This window comes from Perna viridis, chromosome 5 (assembly GCF_037379345.1).
Source record: "Perna viridis isolate PV_CMFRI_1.1 ecotype Kerala chromosome 5, ASM3737934v1, whole genome shotgun sequence".
NCBI lineage: Eukaryota > Metazoa > Mollusca > Bivalvia > Mytilida > Mytilidae > Perna > Perna viridis.
In genome coordinates, this window is record NC_142449.1 from 31,932,108 (window position 1) to 31,956,398 (window position 24,291).

General features: G+C 32.2%; 2 protein-coding genes across 5 annotated transcripts; both read left to right on the top strand.

The window, feature by feature from the left end:
* Positions 1 to 493: 493 nt before the first annotated feature.
* LOC148617089 (uncharacterized) lies at positions 494 to 7,934 on the top strand. Its single transcript, XM_088584404.1, has 4 exons — positions 494 to 567; positions 3,011 to 3,346; positions 3,904 to 3,975; positions 4,688 to 7,934. The coding sequence occupies exons 1-4, from the start codon at positions 525 to 527 to the stop codon at positions 5,410 to 5,412; spliced, it is 1,176 nt and encodes a 391-aa protein (XP_088440530.1). The 5' UTR covers positions 494 to 524; the 3' UTR covers positions 5,413 to 7,934.
* Positions 7,935 to 14,124: 6,190 nt separating this feature from the next.
* On the top strand, positions 14,125 to 21,247 carry LOC148617090 (uncharacterized). 4 transcript variants are annotated; one of them, XM_088584405.1, is made up of 6 exons: positions 14,128 to 14,509; positions 14,716 to 14,806; positions 15,755 to 16,052; positions 16,877 to 16,909; positions 17,485 to 17,520; positions 18,964 to 21,246. In XM_088584405.1, exons 2-6 carry the CDS (start codon positions 14,756 to 14,758, stop codon positions 19,158 to 19,160), a joined length of 615 nt encoding a protein of 204 aa, XP_088440531.1. In that variant the 5' UTR covers positions 14,128 to 14,509; positions 14,716 to 14,755; the 3' UTR covers positions 19,161 to 21,246. The 4 variants fall into 4 exon arrangements, with proteins under 4 accessions (XP_088440533.1, XP_088440531.1, XP_088440534.1 ...); XM_088584406.1 differs by having other exon boundaries at positions 14,234 to 14,509; positions 15,747 to 16,052; positions 18,964 to 21,244; XM_088584407.1 differs by lacking the exon at positions 16,877 to 16,909 and having other exon boundaries at positions 14,125 to 14,509; positions 18,964 to 21,247.
* Positions 21,248 to 24,291: the final 3,044 nt, after the last annotated feature.

The following is a 24,291-nucleotide window of genomic DNA, read 5'->3' on the forward strand; positions in this document are numbered from 1 at the left end:
CATTTATCAGAAAAGGTTTGGTTTCCCACTTACAAAATATCATCTACTTTAATTCGGTTAAACAAGATGGCCTCTTTTCTAGTTTGCTTATGGAAAAAGTTCATTTGGTCGTAATCTTTGAAATGTTTTTTTTCTGTTCTTACTGTTACATTCAGTTTGCATCCAAGTGGCGCAATTCGGAATCCCATTTATGGTATGAACAAATAATTGCTTCGAAGTGCGACGACTTCGAAGACTTTTTTTTCGTCTTTTGTGTTATATCAGTCAATTTGCCCCCAAAATCTAAAACAGAAAAACTCAGAATCTCAGTGAGCATGCAAATGCTCACAAAACAGAGTATTGTGTTTTGTTTAGCTATTTCTTTTTTCTCATTAAAAAAACATACATGATTTTATGTGTATACCCTTATTAGGACGGAAGCGTTAACGCTGTATTTTAGGAAAAAAATGTTTTAAAAATTATGTCATACATTGATTACACATCGAGGTCGGCACTTAAATGATACTTATATCAATAGGATTACCATGCTTATTAGTGTGATGGATTTTTATCTGAACTTATGTGCTTGTAAGTATAAAGCTTTGTGAAATACTTCTTATTTTATTGATATAATTGGTTATGAAAAGAATGAAGTATGAACACATGTGAATCTTCATTTTTCTGTATGACGTAACTTGAAGGATATTCGTTCAGTTTCATTAAATTTCTCTTTTAATGCTGTTTGATGCACTTGTGTTATACACTTACCCCGGAAAAAGCTCTTAACCCAGAAAAAAGATAAAGTTAAGCTCGAATAATTTTTAATGGCACTAAAATCATCACGTTCACGGCTACACAATTGTTCATTTTAACATACCTACTCCAGTACGATCCTAATAAGGAGGGATAAATTTATTATAGTTAGAATGTTACTATTTCTCTTTTTATGTTGGTATTTTCTCCTTGACACTGTGATTGGCCAAATTATGTTGATACATACTGAAAACTATTCGTCGATTCAGCTTTAAACATGATTCAACTTTACAAATATTTCAGTTTTTTACACCAGTTTTAAGTGAAGTTCAGGTAGCTCATTTATTCAAATTACTTTGTACGTGTTACTTTGGTAATTTCATATTTTTTGTTTCTTGTGTCTGTTTTCCCTGTCTAGTTTTAATCTTTGGAATAAATTATTCTGATTTCAACTCGAGTCTTTGTTCCCTTATAGATTTACTTATACTTTCATAGCATGTGAGTCATCAATAGAAAGAAGGGGGGACATGCACCCCAACCATCGACAGTCTGCAGAGTAATCAAGGGAACCAAGATTCTAGCGGAAATCAATAGAATGTAATTCAGGGACAAAAACAGACATGGAAAATAGACAAACACAACAAAGAACATAAATAAATATAATGTTCATTGAACATAAAATAATACATACAAAGAAACAAAAATAAATGAACAACTCGGACTTCACTAAAACTTGGAGCATGGACCAGGTGCATTGTTAGGGTAAGCACCCTCTGCTTTTCTAGAAACACCCGCCGACTTGCTCAACAATGTAAGAAATATCTAATTCGTTATCGTATGACTTAACTATTAGGGATTGTTATGATGATAAAAGATATGTTGTTGGTTTACAAGTATTGGGAAAAAATACTGTAGCGTCAACAGTTGGATGATTCAAATATGAAAATTTAAAAAGGGCCTTAATGTGAATACATGAAACTGATGTAAAAGAAGCTGAAACAAAACGTTTAGGCGAGCTTTGGAGACCATGAATAGAAAATTTAGATCTAATTAAGACAACAAAAAGTAAATCAAGAAATCAGATAAAATAACATAGATTGTATTTTAAAAGCGAAAATAATACAAACAGAAGAGCTACCCGGACTGGACTCCAAAACCTTGAGAAGTATATGCGTATAGTACAGTTCAAATGTAAGCGTATCGTCCTTTGCTTTTTTAAGAAAAACACAAACCCTATTTCATTTTTTTTTAAGATAAACAATTAAATACATGTCTTCCTACCTACACTCTGATCATTTAAACTAAGATACAGGTATAAGTAAATGACTCGAAAAATTCTTAAGAGAATTAAATACTAATCTGAAGTAAATTTTACTTTTTGGAGCTTTGCGTACAATTTATTTATGACACTTTTGTCAAGTGTCGTTTCAAGGGTGTCTTGAACAAACTGATTCATAACCAAATCTTCATGTTAAGGGTATTGCTGACCTGTAGGTTTATAGTTAATTTTCCCGGGTTTAGAGTATTTACGGGGTAAGAGTATATTCGCACGTAAAATCAGTTTCAGATTAGATGGCAGCAAACCTTTCAGAATCTTAAAGTAGGTTAAGGTAATAACTAAATTACGTAGTTCATCATCATTAAACGGTGTGAAAGAGTAATCAAGGGAACCAATGTTATAGCTGTAATCAAAAGAATTTCATCCAGGGACAAAGACCCGACATGGAAAACACACATACACAACAAAGAACATACAGTAACTAAAATCATATATACAAAGTAACAAAAGCAAATGAGCAACTCGGACTCCACTAAAAACTAGGAGCATGGACCAGGTGCACCGGTAGGGTAAGCGTCCTCTGTGAAATATGAAATAATACACGAATTGACAAAGTTAAAAATGAAGAAAAAAGCCACTGTGTTCCTGACTTAGTACAGAAAATTCAATGTAAAATTTTGGGTTAAACCAGGTATTATGGCTAGTCACGATTCTTGTTTCCATAATGGCCATACTTCCGGTATGGGTTAGTATGGTGCACACATATATCGACATTGGTAAAATAGTAGTCAACTCCGTGCTAGTTTAAAGTTGTGATTGGTCAAGAAGTAACTAACAATTCAAATGCTTCTAAATATTGTGAACGTTTTGTGTAAATTGCATGAGAATTTAGCGATTACATTCAAATACTTCAAATGTACTTTTTGTTTTTAAAATTTTGAAATGTAACTCGAGTGAAAATGATCTTAATACGTATAATAACATAACTGTATTTTATAGTGGTATTTGTGTGTCCTGTGATGATCGATTGTGTGGTTATTGATATGGCATGTGCTGTCATTAGTGAAAATGTTACTTTATCGTGTATATTAACAACAAATGATACGCATACAGTTCCATCCAAACGGTTCGCAGGTTGGTCGAGTGATCAAACAGAAATAACTCAAAATTTGAAAATAAACGGGAAATTTAGTGGCAAATATAGTGTTTCTTATGATGATGAGCATTACAAACTAACAGTCGTGAACCTCACAATTAACGACGCTGGAATGTACTATTGTGACATATTTTATAACCAGACTTATCGTCGGGACACATTTGAAATAAAGGTCATAGGTAAAGTATAATGTAATTTATAATATACCTATCATCATGTGGAATAACTTCACGCTTAATTACAAAAAAGGTATTTAAAACACAAAATAAACATGAAAAAAACCAGTAAAAGAATAATCGATGAACAAGTTTGACTTAACCAAAGCTTGATGGAGGGAGCTTGAACGGACCTACTGCTACTGATCTCTATCATTTTCTAACAAAATATGCCCGAAGTGCAGTTAAACATGTTAATACCTCAAAGTTCATAAAAAGCAGTCAATTCTTGAAATAACAAACAAGTGTATTATTGATAACATGCACAATTGCATGCTAATTTGAATGTATTAGTCTTATAACAGGAGTATGTATCGCTATTGAGTGGTGTGCAATAGGTTTTTCTAAGGAATGTAATTTTTCGGATTTCGGACCGATTGTTATCAATGACGTCACAAAGCATGGTATATAAAATAACTGCGTTTGCTAAAAAAGGAACCAACCAATAAGAAAGCTTTTTACAAATCAAATTGAATTGTTACTACTTTAGTTTTACATATTTATTTCTTATGTCATTTAAGGTATAAATAGTACAACACAAAGCAATGAATGTTTCCACACGAATAGAAATTCCACAGAAATCGTACCTATAGGTAATATATTGTGTTAGCGAAACTGCTAAACCAATTATGATAGAACACTTGAAACCGTGTCATCGTAATTACGCTTATCTAAAACTCATAGTCATTGATACCATTTCTGTTATCAGTAATACGGTTTATGATGATCTTTGTTCCTGTTTGTAACATAAAGAATATCGACCACAAATCTTTGACGTAGTCCAAATTGAAACTAAAACATTGATAGTCTCTCAATGTCTAACCCTCGTTCTAGATTCTAACACAGATAGACACTACTGATAGTTTTTTTCAATCATCAACAAAACCAAAAATTTTGCCCAAAGTAGATTGAAATTAACATAAAATGGTGTGTTTTTTTATTGCAAAATTTTCAAGCATCTCTTTTCCGAATGGAACGCTCGTCCTTCTTTTGATTTAGGTCATCTGTATTAATTTTAAGTAATTATATTTTACTTTACGCCTTTGTATCCGGGTATCAATATGTAAACGTTATTGACCACGATAAAGAAATAAGATGCAAAATACTAAGGTTTACACCGTTAAAGCGACATATTGAACGTGAAAATCAAAGAACAAAGACAAAACAGATATTTTCGTATTATCATTTAACGACCGATAAGGTGACCGGATATGTACTCTCCTACTCGGCGATATACATAGTAGATAAATTGTCTTTGTCAAAATTACAGGTAGTTTATAATCACGTTAAACGTTTTCGTTTTAGATTTTTTCCTTAGAGACAACTTGTATTTTGTCGTATTTGGAGCTGGTCTAATTTTTGTAATTGCTGTTAGCTGTATTATTGTCATTAACAGACACTGTAATTCATTTAAAATGAAAATTCAAAACGAATCCACAAACGAGGTAGAAAATGGTGTGGTGGAAAGTAATAGCGATTGCGCTACAGAAGTCCATGACAATCCTGACAACTACAATTTAATTGATGAGAGGAAAATGACATATTACGACTATGTAAGTGACAGTGACATTGAAAGTTTTTTAGCAACAGAAAAACGTCAACATCGTCTAATTAAGGATCTGTCTTCACAAGAGCAGCATTGCTCAACATCAAAGAATGATACTGATAGTTGTAGTCAACAGAGTTTTCAAAAGGATACAGCCATGTGTGCATTAATTTCCAAAGGGAAAATGGCTAAAAATAAACTTTATATATTGGAAAATGATAAAAATACAAATATCGTATTCAATCGAGGTTCTGCTGATACTAGTTCAGATACAGATGAAACAATATGTTTAAGCACCCAATTTCCGACCGGTTCATCACGATCTATTAGCGAAAGACATAGTTACCAGAATGTAGAAACTACACAGAATGATGCAATCACGAACCTTTACGTCCCTCTTCAGTTAAATGACATGGAATATTTAAATAATTATTCTCCATTAACAATACCACTATCTGGCAGTAAAGACAAAAATGATTCATAAACGATTCTTTACGTCCGATTACCAACCAATGACATTTATTAGAGACCCCTTCCCGACAATTTTAGTAGTGATAAAAAAGACAAGATGGTGAACATTTACAGAAGTATAGAACTTTTGTCGAAAACATTGTAGCTTTTTTTAGTAAGTATAAATGTGACTAACCGAATAGTAAATTATTCAACAATTTGGGAGAACGTTGACGTACATAGTGGCTAAGGTGGTGGAAGAGGATTAAGTGCCAATATTTTGTTTGTAAATAATCGGTGGTATCTTTCATAAAAGATGGAGATTTTCAACTTGTGGGCAAAGATGGGTCTAAATTTCCGAAATTTTCTCTGTAGGATGGCCGTTAGCAGAACCAAAGCTGTACAAAAATAATATGGAAAAATGAATGTTCAAGTACTACACATTTCAAGTCTTTGATATAATGGTCTTTGATATAATGACTTACATAAAGTGCGAAACAGTTTTGCAAGTTTACTGATTTTCATATTAAATCTTTGTATTTTCTTTCTATTTCAACACAATCTTTTTTCTGTTCGACTTTAATCATATAAAACATAGATCTTCGTTCTACGCTGTTACATGTGTAATTGTTTAAAAGGTGAGAAAGTGTAGTATATGCTGTATTGTTGTAAAAAAAACACCTTAAGAACAATAAACGTTTTGAGAAAGTACAATTAATTACTTCAAGACAATTTTATTCAACAGATACCTATCACTTAGATAGCCAACCATCAAATGTTTCTAAGCTAATAATCACTTGTTTTCTAACTCATGCCAATATTCGTACCGTTTGTCGCAGCATATGTTTTTTAGTTTTTAATTCCAAAAGTTGTGAATGTGACAGAAGTTAGACGTCAGATACGTTTTATAATTTATTTTATTAAAAAGTGGGTAAACCGAAGATATTGTTTTATTATTAACTTCTGTTTCTTTTCAAGACAACAACTACTTTTTTATATCTATTAAAATTAGAATAATTCTGTTTTATGAAAATTCGGAGCTTTATCAATGTCATCGCGTTTTTTTTAAAATCATTTTCATGAATGTATTTCCTTTTATAAAAAAATATGAATATCCGTTGATTCATATTTTTTTCTGCAACAAATTTCAACTGAGTATTTACTACAAAAATATAAAAGGAAATAATTCAGTCTAATACAGGTCAAATTCACAGTATAAAGTAAGTTTATAATATCTCCATTATATTCTTTTGAGAAAAGATGCATAATTATGCATAATTATGCATAAACCTCAACAGAAAACCGATTTATTTAACAATTTTCAGCAAATTCAAAACAAACACTCGAAAACTTTGTTGTTTTTTTTGTATACAAATTCACAATAGTATTGATATTGCTGAGTGTATTGAGTTTTTGTTAGTGTGCACTTCAGTGTAACGATAAGCAAATTTTCTTAAAACCTAAAAAAGAACTCATTATTACATCGCCACAACTGGTCCGTAATGATAGGTTTAACTGCAGTTCTATTGGCTCACTTCTATGCTAGTTATTTGATTATTTTTGGTTAGTTTGTGTTATTTATATTGCTTTCCTTGTTTACAAGTCTTTGTTTCCAGATCAGGTACGTTCTGTTCATTGTTATACTTTGTTCTAAACATGTTCTTCTTGATATCTTCTCAGTGGTGATTTATTTTCACAAAATGAAAAATAAAATTCAGCAATATATAATTTACCTAGTGATAATTGCAATTTTGTTTTTAAAAGTTGGAAACTAAGACTTATTTTTTTTGATTTCGCACCGTCGGTTGTAAATTATACATTGATCAACATTTCTACAGGAACAACACCATATTTTCAAGTCCACATTGTAATCGCTCTTTACACCAAAATTCAAAATTTATACTAGTGCGATATTCGTGGTATATAATACTTTATTTTCCAAGATAAAGCCAATAAATGATATGCCACACGTTACTATATGCTATTTCATTATCTGATTAAAGACTATGGAACCAAACTACATGTAGTCATTGGACGTTTGATGGTCTACAGTAAAGGTTGTATACTCCTTACTCGACCATTGCAGGTCCGGGTGTCAAAAGAATAGGCCTGCAGCGGCGCTAAGCTTGTCGTAAAAGGCGACTAAATAGTGCTCAGAATCTTGGCCCGGGCCTAGGGTGCTCTGCCCACAGAGCAACTGGGTTGTGTGCCCCAGGTGGTGGAATGGGGTACCCCTGGTGTGTTACATGCTGGGGTTGTCAGGCTATAATACGAATATCCTGACCGCAAACCATAGTGGTGCATCGTGTTGGGAGAGATTCCACGTTCCTCGCACGTTAAAGAAAACTACTGTGGTATTATCTAGGAGTAGGAACCATAGGGCTCCGCCACAGGAGGCTAAATTGCCCGACCCTACCCACCTCCCCCTATTTCCAGTGGCAAACAAAATTTGTCGACCCCATTATCCTTGTGTCCCATCCCATTTTTCATTTCATCATTATTTCATGTTCATTTTATCATCCACTTCATGTTCATCGCCTGAATATAGCTGAAATATTGCTGTTCGGGCGTTAAACCCCAACAAACAAACAAACAAAACTCCTATACTCTCCATGAATATATTATGTAGGTAATCTCTTGACATGCCTAGGTTTTACAGGAGAAAAAAATACCTTGATCATTTTTAATATTTAAGTAGAAGAATTTTGCAATGATTTTATTTCACAGTATTTTTATTTGCCCTGATTTGAATACTGTGAAAGTACTTTAATTCGTGGATAATAGTTTTCGTTGATTTGGGAAGAAACACCAGTCCGTGAATTCTTAAATTCGTGGTTTTGAGGCTTTCAGCATACACATCAATGGAAGTCTCCTTTTCGATGGGAACTATATTTCAAGGATTGGCCCTCCCACGAAAACCACGAAAATTGGTACCCCACGAACAATAGCAATTGCACAATGATCATAAAAACGTAAAAATCATTGGCAATTCATACATGTCAACAATACCTGTCATAGTTTCCAATAACGCATAACAAAATCAAAAAGTTTTACTGCATGCTTCATCTAAAGGAAAATAAAAAAATGCAGTATTTATAATTGTGAAGACAATTAATGTAAAAACTTCTTTTGACAAACTAATTAGGAGCTGGTTCTACTTGTTCCAGAATTGTTTAAAAACATGTAGACACATTTGATTGATCAATGTTGCAACACAATAAAGGTGAAAAGTTATTGTTTTTGCTGCTTTTAGATAAACAAAAAACTCAAACTTATTATCTAAAACAACGAAGTACATTTGGGAACCGATTAAAGTAATGATGAATATTGAAAAGAACAAGGTATTCATATAGCACTAATTGATGCTCATCACACAAATGCGGCACTCAAAATATGTTATCAAAATATTACTATCTTCTGTTAAATTGCCGATAAAAAAAACCTGTCATTTCCTTCTTAAAGTTCATGTTCAAGGCAATATTATTGCTCCATTTGTTTAGATGGACTTTATATTGTCATAATGTATTTTTTCGTAGTTACAGATTGTCATCTTATTGGGACTGTAAATATGACAAAATCAACGATATTTGCAGCTTTTGGTACAAATGTCACCCTTACCTGTAGAATGAGTCCTAATTTACTAGACAACGTCTTGTGCTGGTCAAGATATAATGAAATAATAATAGTAAGCGGGATGCAGTTTAATAGCGGCAAATATGACATCATGAAAAACAAGAATAATTCGACTTCGTCTCTTTTGATTTTTAATGTAAATCTAACAGACTTTGGAATATATTTTTGTGACTGGATCGTTGACGAAACTTTCTACAAAGAGACAGTTGAATTAGATAACTAATACAACATTGTTAAAGTTAAGAATGATAGAGTTTAATGTAATGGTATTTGCTTATTCCCTTTTATAGTTTTTACCTGAGGAAACCTAGAAATTCTCGGTGTGATATAGTAGTTGAGGGATGTACCTTGCCAATATTGGAAATGCAATGTTCAAAATTTAAAGTATTGTCACTGATTGACAATGAAATGGTAAAAGGAAAAATATAGATTGTCTGTCAAATTACTAAATACCTTATAAAAACCTATTTTGTTTTAGGGTTTTTCTCTGGAGACAATTTTTATTTTGTCGCATTTGGAGCTGGTCTACTCATTGTTTTACTAGCTGTTGGCGGCATCATTCTTATAAAAAGTAAATGCAAATTTCATACGATGAAAATCAAAACGAATCTCTAAATGAGATTGAAAATAGGGTAGTAGATTATATTGGCATTGACGAAGAAGAGGTCAATGCTGATCATGAACACTACGACCTTATTGATGAGTGGAAAATGACGCATTACGACTATTTAAGTGAAGGTGACATAGAAGGTATAATTGCGACAAGGAAAATTTAGCATCGCATAAATGAAGATGTTTCTCCACCACAGCATTTCCAAACAGTGGTAGATAATACAGATAGTTGTTGTGTACAAATTTTCCAAAAGGAAAAAGACATGTCATTAGTGAATCGTCATATTAAATGAAAGTGTCTGAAAATAAACTTAATAAATTGAACAAGATAAAAAAAAAACTTCCGAAGTCGTATTTAATCAGGAGATTCTAGTTACTGTACGAAATGTGAATGAAACAACAGATTAAAATATCCAGTAGTGAAGGGTTCCCAGCGACCTTTTGAGGAACAACGAGGAACAATAAATGTGAAGACTACACATAATGACGCATATCTCAACCCTTACGTCCCACTTCGGGCAATGACATGGAATACTTGAGCAGCTATTCTCCATTAATGAGACCCCTATCTGACAGTGTAGATACGAACTACAGCAATGATTCATACATGAATCCATCAGTCAGATACCAACATGAATCACTGACATAGTTATCCCTTCCCAACATCAACATGTTAAATTAAAAGGAGTTCTTAAACATAAGTGTGAACATTAAAAATAGCGAATTGATTAAAAAGAAAAATAATGAACCTTTGACGTAAACATTGTAGTTGATTTGTTTTGTGTACTAAGAATACAAGACGTCTTATGAACTTAATGGTAAAATCATTGCTAATCAGTGCAATTCATAATGAGCAAAAAAAATATATAGAGATGTCTGCAGCTGGCTTTACTTTTTATGTTATTTTATATTCTCTATTTAACAAGAAGGTCAAGACCACAATATTTAAGACTTGAAATTGATGACTAGTTCACGTGCGGAGTATACCTCATTATAAAATACACTGAGCATTTTGTTAAATTGTTAGAATAATTTAAAATGGTATTGCTTATTGTTAGATAATTGCAAATTAAGTGCTATAATCTAACGTCTTCACTAGTACTCTGTTTAAAATCTTAAACAGCCATTTGGATTTAAACACAATCTGAAATCGACTAAATATATACTGAAATGTCTGAGTAAAAACCAGTTAAGACCGTGTTAGATAATCAAATAAATTTCAGTCCAAAACGTTATGACCGAGTCAGACCGTAAGTTCATAACAGGTAAGACTTGTCCAGTCTTGTCTAACTGCGCAGGATCGGCGATCATATATTTTGTTCACATAAGTTTAAAAATGTTCTAATTAAATAATTTTTTATAAGACTGAAAAAAATAAAATTAGTGGTTATCTCCCTTCTACTGTATGTATTACTTTTATTTAATATTGGATTTAACGTTCGTAGAAAATAGTTTACTGTTTATATAGTGTTTGTTTGTAATCTAAAATTTCACTTTTATTATCACTAAGTGTCGGCGACTAATTATTTTACTCATTTTTTATTACTTTTTGTATTAAATTATTATTATCAATATTATTATTTTTGTACGTCATAAGAACTAAGCGCTAGCTCATATGATTACAGTCAAATATTTCATCCTAATATTTTGTGCTCCACTTTATATACTTTATCGGTTTATGTGAGCAATGATTTAATGCAGTTCCGTGTTTCTCTTACAAACTACCCTAACCCCATCTAAACAAATTAAGAAAACCGCGTCTGACTTACGCGACCTTTATTTAAAAGAAATAACTTCTTCAACGACCATGAAATAAACTGTCAACTGTAAAGCTAACAACAAATGGCGATACCACGATTTTTAAAGATTGCTCTATGTGATGTTTTATCTCCGTATCTGATGAATCTTAACCAATGAATTTAGGACAGAAAAATAGCATGACAAAAAGCCACGGACATAAAGTTACGTCAAATTATTCCTTTCTTAAAGTTCTTAAAGTTCTAGTTCTGTGTTATTGAAGTGATAAGTGATGAGGTCAACGCCCTTACGGATACAAAACTTGTTATCAAAAATTTCTAGCAGATGTAATCACAGCACCCACGCCTGCACGGCTAATAAAATATACATCGTCGGCTCTTATCAACAAGACATAGACATCAAAGAGAAGTGATCACGGCTTTTACTCACGTAAATTTCAGAACGTGTCGGGAACACTTCACACTAAAATAATAATTCTATGACGGTTCAATAACAATATAGATGATATTAATTTGATTCAGTTTATGAATTTGAAACGCCCATTCCAAATGACAGTACGTTTATTGAGAAAAAACAAAGTCATGCAAAAATTCGATCATTGCGGTGTTTAGACCGACGGCCCCATGTACTTTAAAAGGTTGAACTTAAAAGCTGTTCAAGCTGTGTCAATACTACTACACCACTCATTCATGTAATACGTATTTATTTCAACCATTTTTGTAAAGCATGTATTCAATACAAATTAATACTAATTGAAAAGAACCAATAAATATGGAGAAACCGAAACAACGCGGATAATTAGGGTCAATCATGACGTGTCAACCTAAATACCGAGAAACAGGCTCAATACCATCAAGGTTAATATGTATTTTTTGCTTAATCGTCGACAACAAAACCTCTCTAGAACGTTATAGAATGATGCATAATTCCGAGACTATGACGTTTAAAACGGGTAATTTTATTCGCTAATTAATTTCTGTTTTAACTTTTTGTTAACATAAATTATGTTCCTGATAGTGAATAAATTCATTTGTATAACGTGTTGATATATAAATAGCTAATGTACACCCTAATATTACACTGTAAATTGTCAATTAGTTGTATATTTGTCTCTATCAATGATTGATGGTTTCATGTATTACTTTTTATAATGACAGTATATGTATTTATATCATGTCTAGATCGACAAAAAATACAGATGCATCGAGTCTTGCATTTGTCTACGGATAAAATGCTATAAATATACTTTTACATTTTCTATGATAAAAAGGCTAAAAGCCTGCACTATATGCATTGGTAAGGAAGGTTCATTTTGTAAAATTCGGTAAGAGGCATATGTAACAAAATTTAGTGAACACAAAAAATCCATTGCAGTCTCTTAATTCTTCCCGTCCCATTTGTAGCGAATAAGATTCAGAAGAAAATCATGAACCTTTGACGTACAAATTGTAGTATATTTTGTGTGTGTGTGCTTAGTGTACAAAAAGTTTTACAAACTAAATGGTAAAATCACTACTAGTAGTACATTTATATAAAAAAAAGCAAACAAATATATAGATATGCCAGTTGTCTTTGTTTTTTGTATAGAAAACTCATGCTCACTGATTAAGAATAAAGTCAAGACCATAGTGATTAACATGTGAAGTTAAAAACTAGTTTACTTGCGGAATTGACGTCATAGCAAAATACACTGAAGATTTTATTCATTTGCTAGAATAGTTTAAAATGGTATGGCTTATTGTTTGATAAATGTTAGATAAATGCATTTTAAGTGAGAGAATCTAACGTATTTGTTACACATGTTAAATCTCATATGCACATTGCTTCCAAACCTAATTATTGGATTTTTATGCTAGTCTGAGTGAAGGTACCGACATCATATATACACGTGCATGAAAAAGGATAAAATACATTGTGTTTTGGTTTTATTCAAAGAGAAGCAGTGGGTTTCCTTTACTATAAGCTTGACTACATCATATCTTTTTTTTTCTTTTTTGGTGGGAGGAGCTGTTTTTTATTTGTTTATTTATTTTTTGTCATTTTTATTTGTTTGCTTGGTTTGTTTGTTGTTGTTTTCGGTTTTTTTCTGCCTGTGTAAGGTATAACATATTAGTCAATTATTAATGAATGAGTCATATCTATACTTTTTCTCACTTAATCGGTTGTTATATAGTAATGTTGCATCTTCTTGCCCGTACATTTGTTCGTTCGTCAATCTGCCTGTACCTTAGCATCCTTGTATGAATTACACCCAAGATCAATGTCTGTTTTATTCGAAAAATAAATAATCCTGAAGATATTTCATGTCATAAGTTCAATTTTTCACGGTTTGTGGATTTTGCAATTTTAAATAAAGTTTCAATGCAATTCTACATCTATTTAGCTAATATTGAAAAAAAAAATTATAGTAAACTGTTCTTGATCATGAATGTCAAATTCGCTTTTTCACATATTATTTTTTATTTATTTCACTGTCTGTCATTGTAACGTCCCTTTAGTCTGTAATCAATAACATAAATTAACTTTGATTTCAATCATTCAGAGGTTTAGGGGTGTGTTTGATTCTGTGTAACATTCTACTTAAGTCCTGCGTTTGAACCTCCCTTCGACAGATCCCTATAACTTTTATGGCCAACCATCAGATTTTTCAAAGGTAAAAACCACTTCTTTTCTCATTTACGTCAATATTTGTTCTGTTTGTGGCAGCAATTCAAAAGTTATGAACGGAATAGAGATATGATGTAACTTATTTAAGTTAGGTTATTGTTTTATTATTCACCCGTTTCTTCACAATGGACACGATTTTGATTCCATACTTTAACAATTTTTAGATGAAAGAGAAAATTAAATTATTTTCAAAACTTTCGAAGTGTAAATAATTTCATGACGATATTTATCTTTATGTTTAAAATGTACTTGCTACACTACAAATACCAATAACAAATGCCAACGCGTCATGTCAAAATAAAAAAAAAACATTGCATTATCGTGAACACAGGAAACAACTCGATCTACAGATCAAACGTAGACAATATTTCAATGTTTATACAACCGGAAATTTTAAAATTATAATTAAACAGCATAAAAAATAATATAAATCAGTCTAATACAAGTCAAGTCAGTATAAAGTAAGTATTTTTTTCTCCTTTGAATACCAAAATTTAACAACTTTCAATCTTTTGGATAATGCACTTTTGTGTCTACAGATTGTCAAATATCGTGAACAGAAATGTGATTTTTCTTGTACATTTATATTGATATTGAAAATATTCAAAATAATACCAATTGATGTGCTGCTGGAAGTTTCTACTTGCTTTTCATTATTTGATTTAAGAAATTGTGGAGCCAAACTACATGTTATAACTAGAGGTGGAATGTTATATAGTAAAGCATGTATTCCAATATACTCTCCATGTCTGTATTATGTAGGTATCATACCTTTTTAGTTTGAAATTTAGTCTATCTACATCAATGTATAGACAAATAAGTTACCATGTTTAATTAAATATATTCGTAGAAGAATATTGGTTTCTGGTCACGGTTGTTCATTTGTCTTGATTGGGTTGAATAATAATGCAAAAAAAATTTTTTTTTCACACGAAACAAAGGTAATCTATTAACACAATGTAAAAAACAGAATGAAATATAATACATACAATTACTACGGATATGGACACATCAAAGCACATATAATTAATAGAAAAAAATCCAGAAAATTGTAATAATTTTCACTTAGCTAGATAAATGTGATATTCCAAAACTACATAAATGTATCTTTCCATGATAAAGTTTTGAAAAAATCCTTTATCATCGGCAGGACAAATGTTCCAAAGTTATAGAGGTTAACATTAACATTTAACTGCATTTACCGTAACTAATAATAATAATAGGATAATTAAGTGGAAATAGTGAATAACCAAATTATGATCACCAGCACCGACGAACGCTTAAATTTAACTGGTTCCGCGTACGTATTAAGTCGTAATGCGTTCCTGGCACGAGGTATTATATTTCGGTTATTCGCGATACCCTGTTGATTATTTATCTTATATATTTCCCCCATTATGTATTGCTATTTTCAACATAAATCGCAAATCTTGTGATTGTGTAGTGACTTTTTGGCGGGAGAAAGTATATTTTTTGCCAAGTATGAATTATCGAATTTTTCACAGGGAAACAATCAATGTTACGCATATGCAACAAAAAAGCAAACAAATAAACAAAGGGGAGAATAGCCAAAAAATTCTTAAACAATGCATATTTAATTTCGTGCTCTAGAGAGTTGTTTTTCGTCTTCGCTGTTGACATTGTTATAAATATTCCGATGTTCTTAATATTATCTTCATGTATAACTTGTGGTTTAAGTTTTTCAGCTGTTTGAAACTATTAATATGGCAAAAACAACAACATATGCAGATGTGGGTACCAATGTCACCCTCAACTGTGAATTAGATGCTAACGTCGAGGAACGGGTCCCACGCTGGCGACGACAAAACGGCACGCTAATAGTAAGCGGAAAAGAGCCTGCTTGTGACAAATATCACATCATGAAAAACCTGAATAATACGATTTTTCATCTATTGATTTTTAATGTAAATCTAACAGATTCCGGAACATACGTTTGTGACTGGACGAAAGACTCACATTTCTACGAAACGACAATTGAATTAGGCAAACAATACCACACTGCTTACGATGAAGTATGAGACTGTTAAAAGTTTTTTTTATATTCGTTTTTATTGTTTTTACCTTGGTAAACCATTAGCATTTTTCATTGAAGAAATTCAATGACTGGTTAAGTGACAAATAATTACATGTCTCAAGAACAGATATTGTTTGAGACCCTGAGCTGGGAATCGAGGGACATACAACCAACGTTGACGTGTACATATATATGGGGTGACCCTATAGCCAACACTCTTCAAAACTGTCCTCAAATCAGAGATAAGGCATGATATACATTTGGACGTAAAAGAATACTTATGAATAAACTACAACGCTCCAAATACAGGAAACCTATACTGAAGTTATTTTGAATTGCAGTCTACATCTCCTTTTGAAAGCCATAGAAAGTTACAATAAATCTGATTATTGTTAAATAAAGACATATTTTTATTTCATTCTATCTTTTTTATACTATATTTCATTAGCATAGTTTCAATAGTTATTGGTTTCACAAAGCCCAGGTTTGTACATATTTTTTTTATATCGTCCAATCATTCGAGCCTCGGCGAGTATTATTATTTTTATGTTAAAATAAAATGACGGGAGTGGGGTTCATTTTACTTATAGTGCCCTGCGTATTGTGAAACCCTTTTTTTTATTCAGTATGGATTATATCTCTTCATGTACAAATAATACCAAGCAATGAAACATCCCTTAATTTGTGTTGTTAAAAGTGATTAGAGAAATTTAAACATAAGTGACATGATATCATATATATTTATGTGGTATTCCAGTAATATTGGATTTAACAACTATTTATCAAATTACAGCAGTTGTAAATCGAGAAGCATCAAACCAAACACGTACGTAAATATTTGTTTAAATATAATTTACAAATTTCAAAATCCCCAAGACATTAAGGCTTCATTCACATTGCACATGGTAGAACCTCTTGGTGGTGGATGTGGCAGACTATGGTTTTGAATACTTCTTACATATGATTAGCTTTTGGATAAATACTTTTCTTTGTAGCTAGTTCTTTTGCTACCATTGACGGTTACTGCATATATTAATATGATACTTTTTTTCTTAAATACATATGTTCCAATATAACATTTAATGTTTGGCTATGAAACTCAGAGACGAGTAAGATAGAAAAAAAGTATCAGAAATGAGTAACAAATCTTAAATGTAGAACTAATATGAAAAGACAGTCATATGTTAAATTAAATCATTCAATTCAACCTCCTCATCGTGGTCTGATGCAAACATTGTGACATTCTGTTAATCATCAATATGAATAAAGCAACGTTTTGATGAATTAGTAATGCGAAATGACTGAGCCTAGTTGTTGTGCACATATAATAACGACAGAAAATATGTTTACAACCTCAGTATGATCGTGGTAATACCGTTTGTTTTATTTTGATTTTTCCAGGAATTAGAAATAAAACTGAACCTGTTATAGACAATGGTATGAAATATTTAAGATAATAGATTAAGGATTTAAGTCAAAGAGTAGTCAAGGGAACCAATGTTATAGAAATAATCAAAATAATGTAATCCAGGGACAAAGACAATGTATGAAAATTAGACATACACAACAAAGAACATAAAGTAACTGTAACTAAAATCATACATACAAAGTAACACATGCAAATGAACAACTTGGACTCCACTAACAACTGGGAGCATGGACCAGGTGCACCGGTAGGATAAACGTACTCTGCAAATCTTGAAACACCCGCCGAGCATAAAAAGGCAAACCCGCGGTAGACGACAGAGGAAAGGAAAACAATTACACGTTAAACAGATCAGTTCTCATGGCCCAAATGCATACTCCGTAACGATCAACGAGTTTATAATGACGACCATGAAACTTTTGTAGTAATGACTTCGATCCTGTAGCAACATAACTCTGTTCAAAAAGCCTATTTGTCAGAATTCTAGCGCAATACAAAAAAGTCTTCGTAGTTTCGGCAAAGCTCTGGCATAACGTATGAGTTGTAATAGAACACTCCATACGAAGGAGTCAAAATATACCATATCGTAATTATTTCAAAAAAAAACTATATACTAAATCGCAGCCAAGAATCTTAAAGACTAAAGAAAAGATTTAACAAAACGACGAGATTAACAATTGTTTGTGTCGTAAAAATTCCAGAAAAATACCTTAATCTGCGGTCGAAACCACTAAATAAAGAAAATGTATGTTTTCTTGTTCAAATTGTTTTTAAAAAAAGTTGGGAATCTTTTTTTTTCAAAAAAGGCAAGTTCGTCAGCAAATATCAATTTTTATACTCAAACGATTAATCTGGAATAAAACATTGAGTATTACCGACTTACAGTGGTCAGCGGCTTAATGATAACGAACATCAATTTAACTATCAATAAGCCCCGTGCAGGTCCGGATGTTAAAGGATTAGGCCTGCGGCAGCGCTAAGCTTGTCGTAAAAGGCAACTAAATAGTGCTCAGAACCCTAGCCGGGGGCTAGGGCACTCTGCCCACAGAGCAACTGGGATGTGTGCCCCAGGTGGTGAAATGGGGTACCCCTGGCGTGTTACATGCTGGGGTTGTCAGGCTATAATACGGAAAACCTGACCGCAAACTATAGTAGTGCACCGTGTTGGGAAAGATGCCACGTTCTCTGTTTGTTTGTTTGTTTTGTTTGTTTGTTTTGTTTTTGCTGTGAAATAATGTGACATACATTCGGTGAAATACCTAAATATGAATCTGTAAAATATGCCGTTTATGTCTTTTCTCACCACTTATATATCTTCATTGACCTCTTTTTAAAGGTCACCGCTTTCAAAAGTGCCCAATTACTTTGTTCATGTTTTTTGAAACTGAAAATTTTAAATGCTTTTAAGAATTTGTCCTGTTTCTCAACACATTTTTACAAATGTTGTTTTATAGGAATGTTCTTTCGGGCAACTTTACATGTCACTGCGATTGGAGCTGGCTTTATTATCATTTTGTTGGTTATCGTCAAGATTTTAATAGACATAATGAGTACATCATGCACATGTTGTAAATGTAACATTCAACATGAAACTCAACCTGCAACTGAATGTAGGTATCATAGACCTGATTACGATGAAACTTTATGTTAGTTGCATGATGATCCAGACTTGTCCGTTGTCATTTATAAACAGAAATTACTTGACCTAATGACAATGTAGACGAAAGTGAGGCTTTCTTCGTATGAACCTTAAATACATCGACGGCCAAAATTCATTACATCATGTTTCTACTGTGCTGGTATATGAATTATTCATTGAAAGCCATATTTCAGTCAATAGTAATGCTAAACAATCGGTATTAAAAGGTTAATATCGCTTTTACCCATGGAACTTTGTATGCTATGTATTTCGTCTAGTTACACTAATGGCTATCCAGTACAATAATGCACAGTAAATGTAAATATGTGTACATATTTCTTTGTGTGTTTTTTTTTTCTTCTACATTGACGAAGCACTTAATGTTTCGTTGTTGAAGTTCAGAACTTATCAAGCCTGATTAAATACTCATTTTTCCCTTTTTCATTTTTTATCATTTAATCTGGAAGATTTTTATCAGAGTCGCAATTTTCAATTATCAAACACATTCATTTTTATGGTTATTGTACGAAATAAAACCAATATAATGTCGGTGATGAAAATATAGGTAAAATACTGAAGCTTCAATGATAGGACAATTCAGATAAATCAAAATCAAATATCTTCATAATATCATATAAAACTGAAAATAATGAAAACATTAGATCACATAAAAACTTGGAGTTTCACCAAAGGCAATAGAGCAAAGCAATGTGTGCAAAAAGATTGATCAGCTAATCGATGAACCAAATTAATCAGGATGACAATAATTAAGGTGATTGAACATGTCTAGAAACAAGAACGAGAAGTCGTCCTAAAAAGGCAGATTGAACATAGGTTCTTCCTCTCAAAGTAGAAGAAAGACACAACGATACTTAACAATGGCCAACAATTATTTCAAAGTTCCTGTCAACGGTCAATCAGTATTGACCCAGTTATAAAAATCCCATCAGACACAAATGTATTGAATTTCTAAAGTAAACTTCAGCAACATCATATGTAGGATAATGCTTCTGCTCAGATAAACAATTGGCAGCCTAACCAAGTTGTCATTTATCGAGCCAATGCAACAACATTTACACAAGTTCGGTCGTCTCGGATAATTCATACGTTTTGTGGGAAGGTTAAGGCAACAAACATCGGATAAATTTCAGCAAAAAATCTATGGACCAGGTTCTCAAACTACTGTATAATACAATTACATGTTCAGTCTCAAAATTTCCCTCCTACAAAAATGTGTCCGATTATGTTAATAATAATACATATTTTTTGTGAGAAGGAACATTAAGCAACGCCTTTTCTTAGACATTATAAATTGAGACCATAACCTGAAAGAGGACGAAAATGAATATTGACTTTTTTAAATAGGATAATCATGCTTTTTTACAGTTTAACATTAACTAGGATTTATTATTATATCTCTACTCGTAATACTGGCTGCCGACTGAGATTTTACTACACATACTTATGTTATCAATGAAGTTACATGTTTTGTTCTAACACGGCAATATACCTTTCTCATTTTAATTTCATGTTAGAAGGAAATAAGGGCTCTTAGTATTTCGAAGGTTAAAGATTAAATCCGTTTTGATTTCCAGTATGTGGACTTTATCTTATATTAATGCCATCACGATATTATTCTCTGTATTTCAAATTGAATTTCCCACAAACCAAAATGATGCATATCCGCTGATTCATAATATGTCATGTCGGAATTTCAATTGAGTATTAAAAAAGATGTGAAAGGAAATAATTCAGTCTAATATAGGTCAAGCCGACATTAGAAAGTAAGTATTTCCGTAATTACCTTTTAGGGAAAGATGCATACAAATGAATAAAACTCAAAGGTTAAGATATTTTATGTACATAAGCAGCTTCTGATGAAACCATGACTCCAAAACTTTTTGAAGTAAGTTTACCAAGGTATAGGGGATTCACGGTTTTTTAACAACCACTTTTTAAAAAATGATATATCTATGTGTATCAACGTTTTGTTGGTCAGATCCCAGTGTTATGATAAAATATTCTTAAAACTCAATAAAATTTTGTTTTTCAATATTATTCGAGCTGAACACATCCGTGCATTTAGGCCATATTTCCAGGTTTTTCCGGGTCCGGTATTCATTTATTCGTTAGTTACTGCTTTTTACAGTCGAAAACTAAAATAAATTTTATGTTTGCACCATTGTCGGTTATAAATAATAAATTCTACAGGAAGACAATCATAATTTCAAGGCCACATTGTAATCGTTCTTCTCACCACACGGCTTCAAGTATATTTTGTGGAAGTCATCTACCTTCACACAATTGAGCAAGAACACATTGAGTTGAATAAAGTAATCAAGGTAACTAAGATTATAGCGGAAATCAAAATAACGCACTCAAGGGACAAAGACAAGACAGTGTAAAATATACACAAATCAAAAAACATATAAAATCAAAATAATAAGTGCAAGAAAGAAAAGGAAATTTCAACTCGAACTACACTAAAACTAACGGTTTTGAATAATAGATACAATGTATCTAATCCCTCTCGACGTTACCGTTATAGTTATAGTGCAATTGTTTATATTCCCAAATAAGGCTTTGATGTGATGCAATGAGTTACTTTATGCTATTTCAAGATTTTCAATAGTTTATATTCCCAAATAAGGCTTTGATGTGATGCAATGAGTTACTTTATGCTATTTCAAGATTTTCAATAGTTTATATTCCCAAATAAGGCTTTGATGTGATGCAATGAGTTACTTTATGCTATTTCAAGATTTAAGATACTATAGAACCAAACTACAAGTAATTACTGAACGTGGGATGATCTGCAGAAAAGCTTGTATACTCCTATACTCTCCCTGTTGATATTAAGTAGGTATCTTCAATATGAATTTGGTAAATCATTTTATAACCGTGATGTTATAGGAGAATAAATCAGCTCAATCACTTAAGTATATATGTAGGATAATTGAATGGTATGGTTTCTTTTGTCCTGATTGGAACAATTATAAAATAGTGCCGTTTAAATAGATTCGGGATCAATCGCTGTCAACAAACCCCGAAATTGTTTAATAGAGTAATAAATGGAACCAAGGTTATAGCGGTAATCAAAAGAATGTAATCCAGGGACAAAGACCAGACATGGAAAACAGACATACTCAATAAAGAACATAAAGTAACTAAAATCATACATACAAAGTAACAAAAGCAAATGAACAACTCGGACTCCAGTAAAAACCGGGAGAATGGATCAGGTGCACGGTAGGCTAAGCGTTCTCTGCTTTTCTAGAATCACCCGCCGAGTTGCTCATAAAAAGTCAAATCCGGAATAGACGACAGAGAAAAGGAAAAACATGACACATTCAACAAATCAGTTTTCATGGCCCAGATTGATACAGCGTAAAGATCCACAAGTTCATAATGACGATCATAAAACTTCTGTAGTGATGATTTCAATCTAGTAGCAACATAACCCTGTTCCAGAAGCCCATTTGTTAGAATTCTAGCGCAATACAAAAAGTGTGCGTTGTTTCGGCAAGCTCTGGCATAACGTATGAGTTGTGATATGAACACTATACGCAGGTGCTGAAGGGATGTTGCGACAGATGAAAGCAAAGTTGACAATTCTGAATGAAAAGTCATCACGTTTGTCTTATAGTTTGGTCAATAGTTTTCCTTTACCATCGATTTCTAAGTGTAGGTCAAGAAATGAGACTGACTTCACAGTGTCTGTATTATCCTTTATCTCAAGTTCTTTGGAGTAGATGCGATGTATTAAATCCCCGAAATTAAGATTGTTTAAAGAGAAAATGTCATCTCTATAGCGGAAACTAAGATTTAATAATCTAGCTATATGATGTTCTTTTTTCGGATCAGATCAGCTATTAAGTCAGCCTCATAAGAGTAAATGAATAGGTCAGCAAATAGAGGAGCACAATTTGTTCCCATTGGGATTCCGACAGTTCGAAAAATGCGTACACCTCAATGGACAAATATGTCGATTAAAAAAATCAGCATCTTCTTCTGTATATTTGGAAGATGATTTGGAATCATTTTTTTACAACGTATGAGGAATCTCTATCAAGAACTATGTATTTGTATCTAGGTGTACCATCTTTTTGGAAAAAACAACGATGTATAATGTTTTTAAATCGGGATTTTAACTGAGTATGTGGAATAGAAGTATACAATGTTGAAAAATCATAGCTTTTAATGTTATTTTATTCTGATAATAGTCTTGAACTGATTGTCTCCAAAAGATCTTTTAAATTTTTTGCAGTCCACATTGAATTAATTCCAGTACAGGAGTAACAAGTATTGTAGAAGGACTGTAGACCCTCTTTGACAGCTGTGAGTATAGTAGGTAAAAGTTTTGAACGAGGTTTGGTGGTACATTTTGCAGATCCAGCTATGTAACGTTGTTTGATTGGATTCTTGTTAACGTATGTACACAATAAAATCGAGTACTTTATAATCCGAAATCTTGTGTAAATCAAACATGTTTTTAAGCTCATATATATCAATTTTACTATATTTTGAACCTATGTGAAACTAAAAAGTGTCCACACCGAATGAATGTAAATAAAGCAATATATATTTTTTTTTCATTTTATAATTTTGATAATTATAGGTTTCACAATGGCAAAAATTGTAAATATTCTTATATTCCGTCCAGTGTTATTTGAGCTTCAGAGAGCAGAATCAATATTTATTAAATTCAGTAATAGAATTGGGGTTGCATGCTATATTCGAGTACTGTGAAAACCTTTTATTGTAATTATTGATTCAGTAGGGATCATTTCGCTTTATGAACAATGAATACCAGAGCAATGGAACGTCATTCAAATTATCTGCTTGACAGTGAGTAGAGAAATTTAAATATAACTATCACAACATCATAAATACTTATATGGTATTTCAGTACTATTGGAAATAACAAGTATGTATCCAGTCACATCTATTTTATATGACGAGATATCAAGCATAACACGTATGTAAAGGCCCTCCTTTCTAAATAATGTAGATCTATCTAATAATACAATATGTTCACAGAACATTTACTGTTTTGCAAACGTTTTGAGGCAAAAATAAGACTTACACGTGGAATGTATATGAAAGGTATGTCGTATGGTAAAGTACAGATTAAGTCATTCAA

Excerpts from the sequence above, each read along its gene's own strand:
- LOC148617089 (XM_088584404.1), top strand. The coding sequence starts at position 525 with ATGCTTATTAGTGTGATGGATTTTTATCTGAACTTATGTGCTT. Across the intron at positions 3,347-3,903 it reads ATTTGAAATAAAGGTCATAG|GTATAAATAGTACAACACAA; the intron begins GTAAAGTATAAT and ends ATGTCATTTAAG. Across the intron at positions 3,976-4,687 it reads CACAGAAATCGTACCTATAG|ATTTTTTCCTTAGAGACAAC; the intron begins GTAATATATTGT and ends TTTTCGTTTTAG.
- LOC148617090 (XM_088584405.1), top strand. The coding sequence starts at position 14,756 with ATGTTATATAGTAAAGCATGTATTCCAATATACTCTCCATGTCTGTAT. Across the intron at positions 16,053-16,876 it reads CGAAACGACAATTGAATTAG|CAGTTGTAAATCGAGAAGCA; the intron begins GCAAACAATACC and ends ATCAAATTACAG. Across the intron at positions 17,521-18,963 it reads TGAACCTGTTATAGACAATG|GAATGTTCTTTCGGGCAACT; the intron begins GTATGAAATATT and ends GTTGTTTTATAG.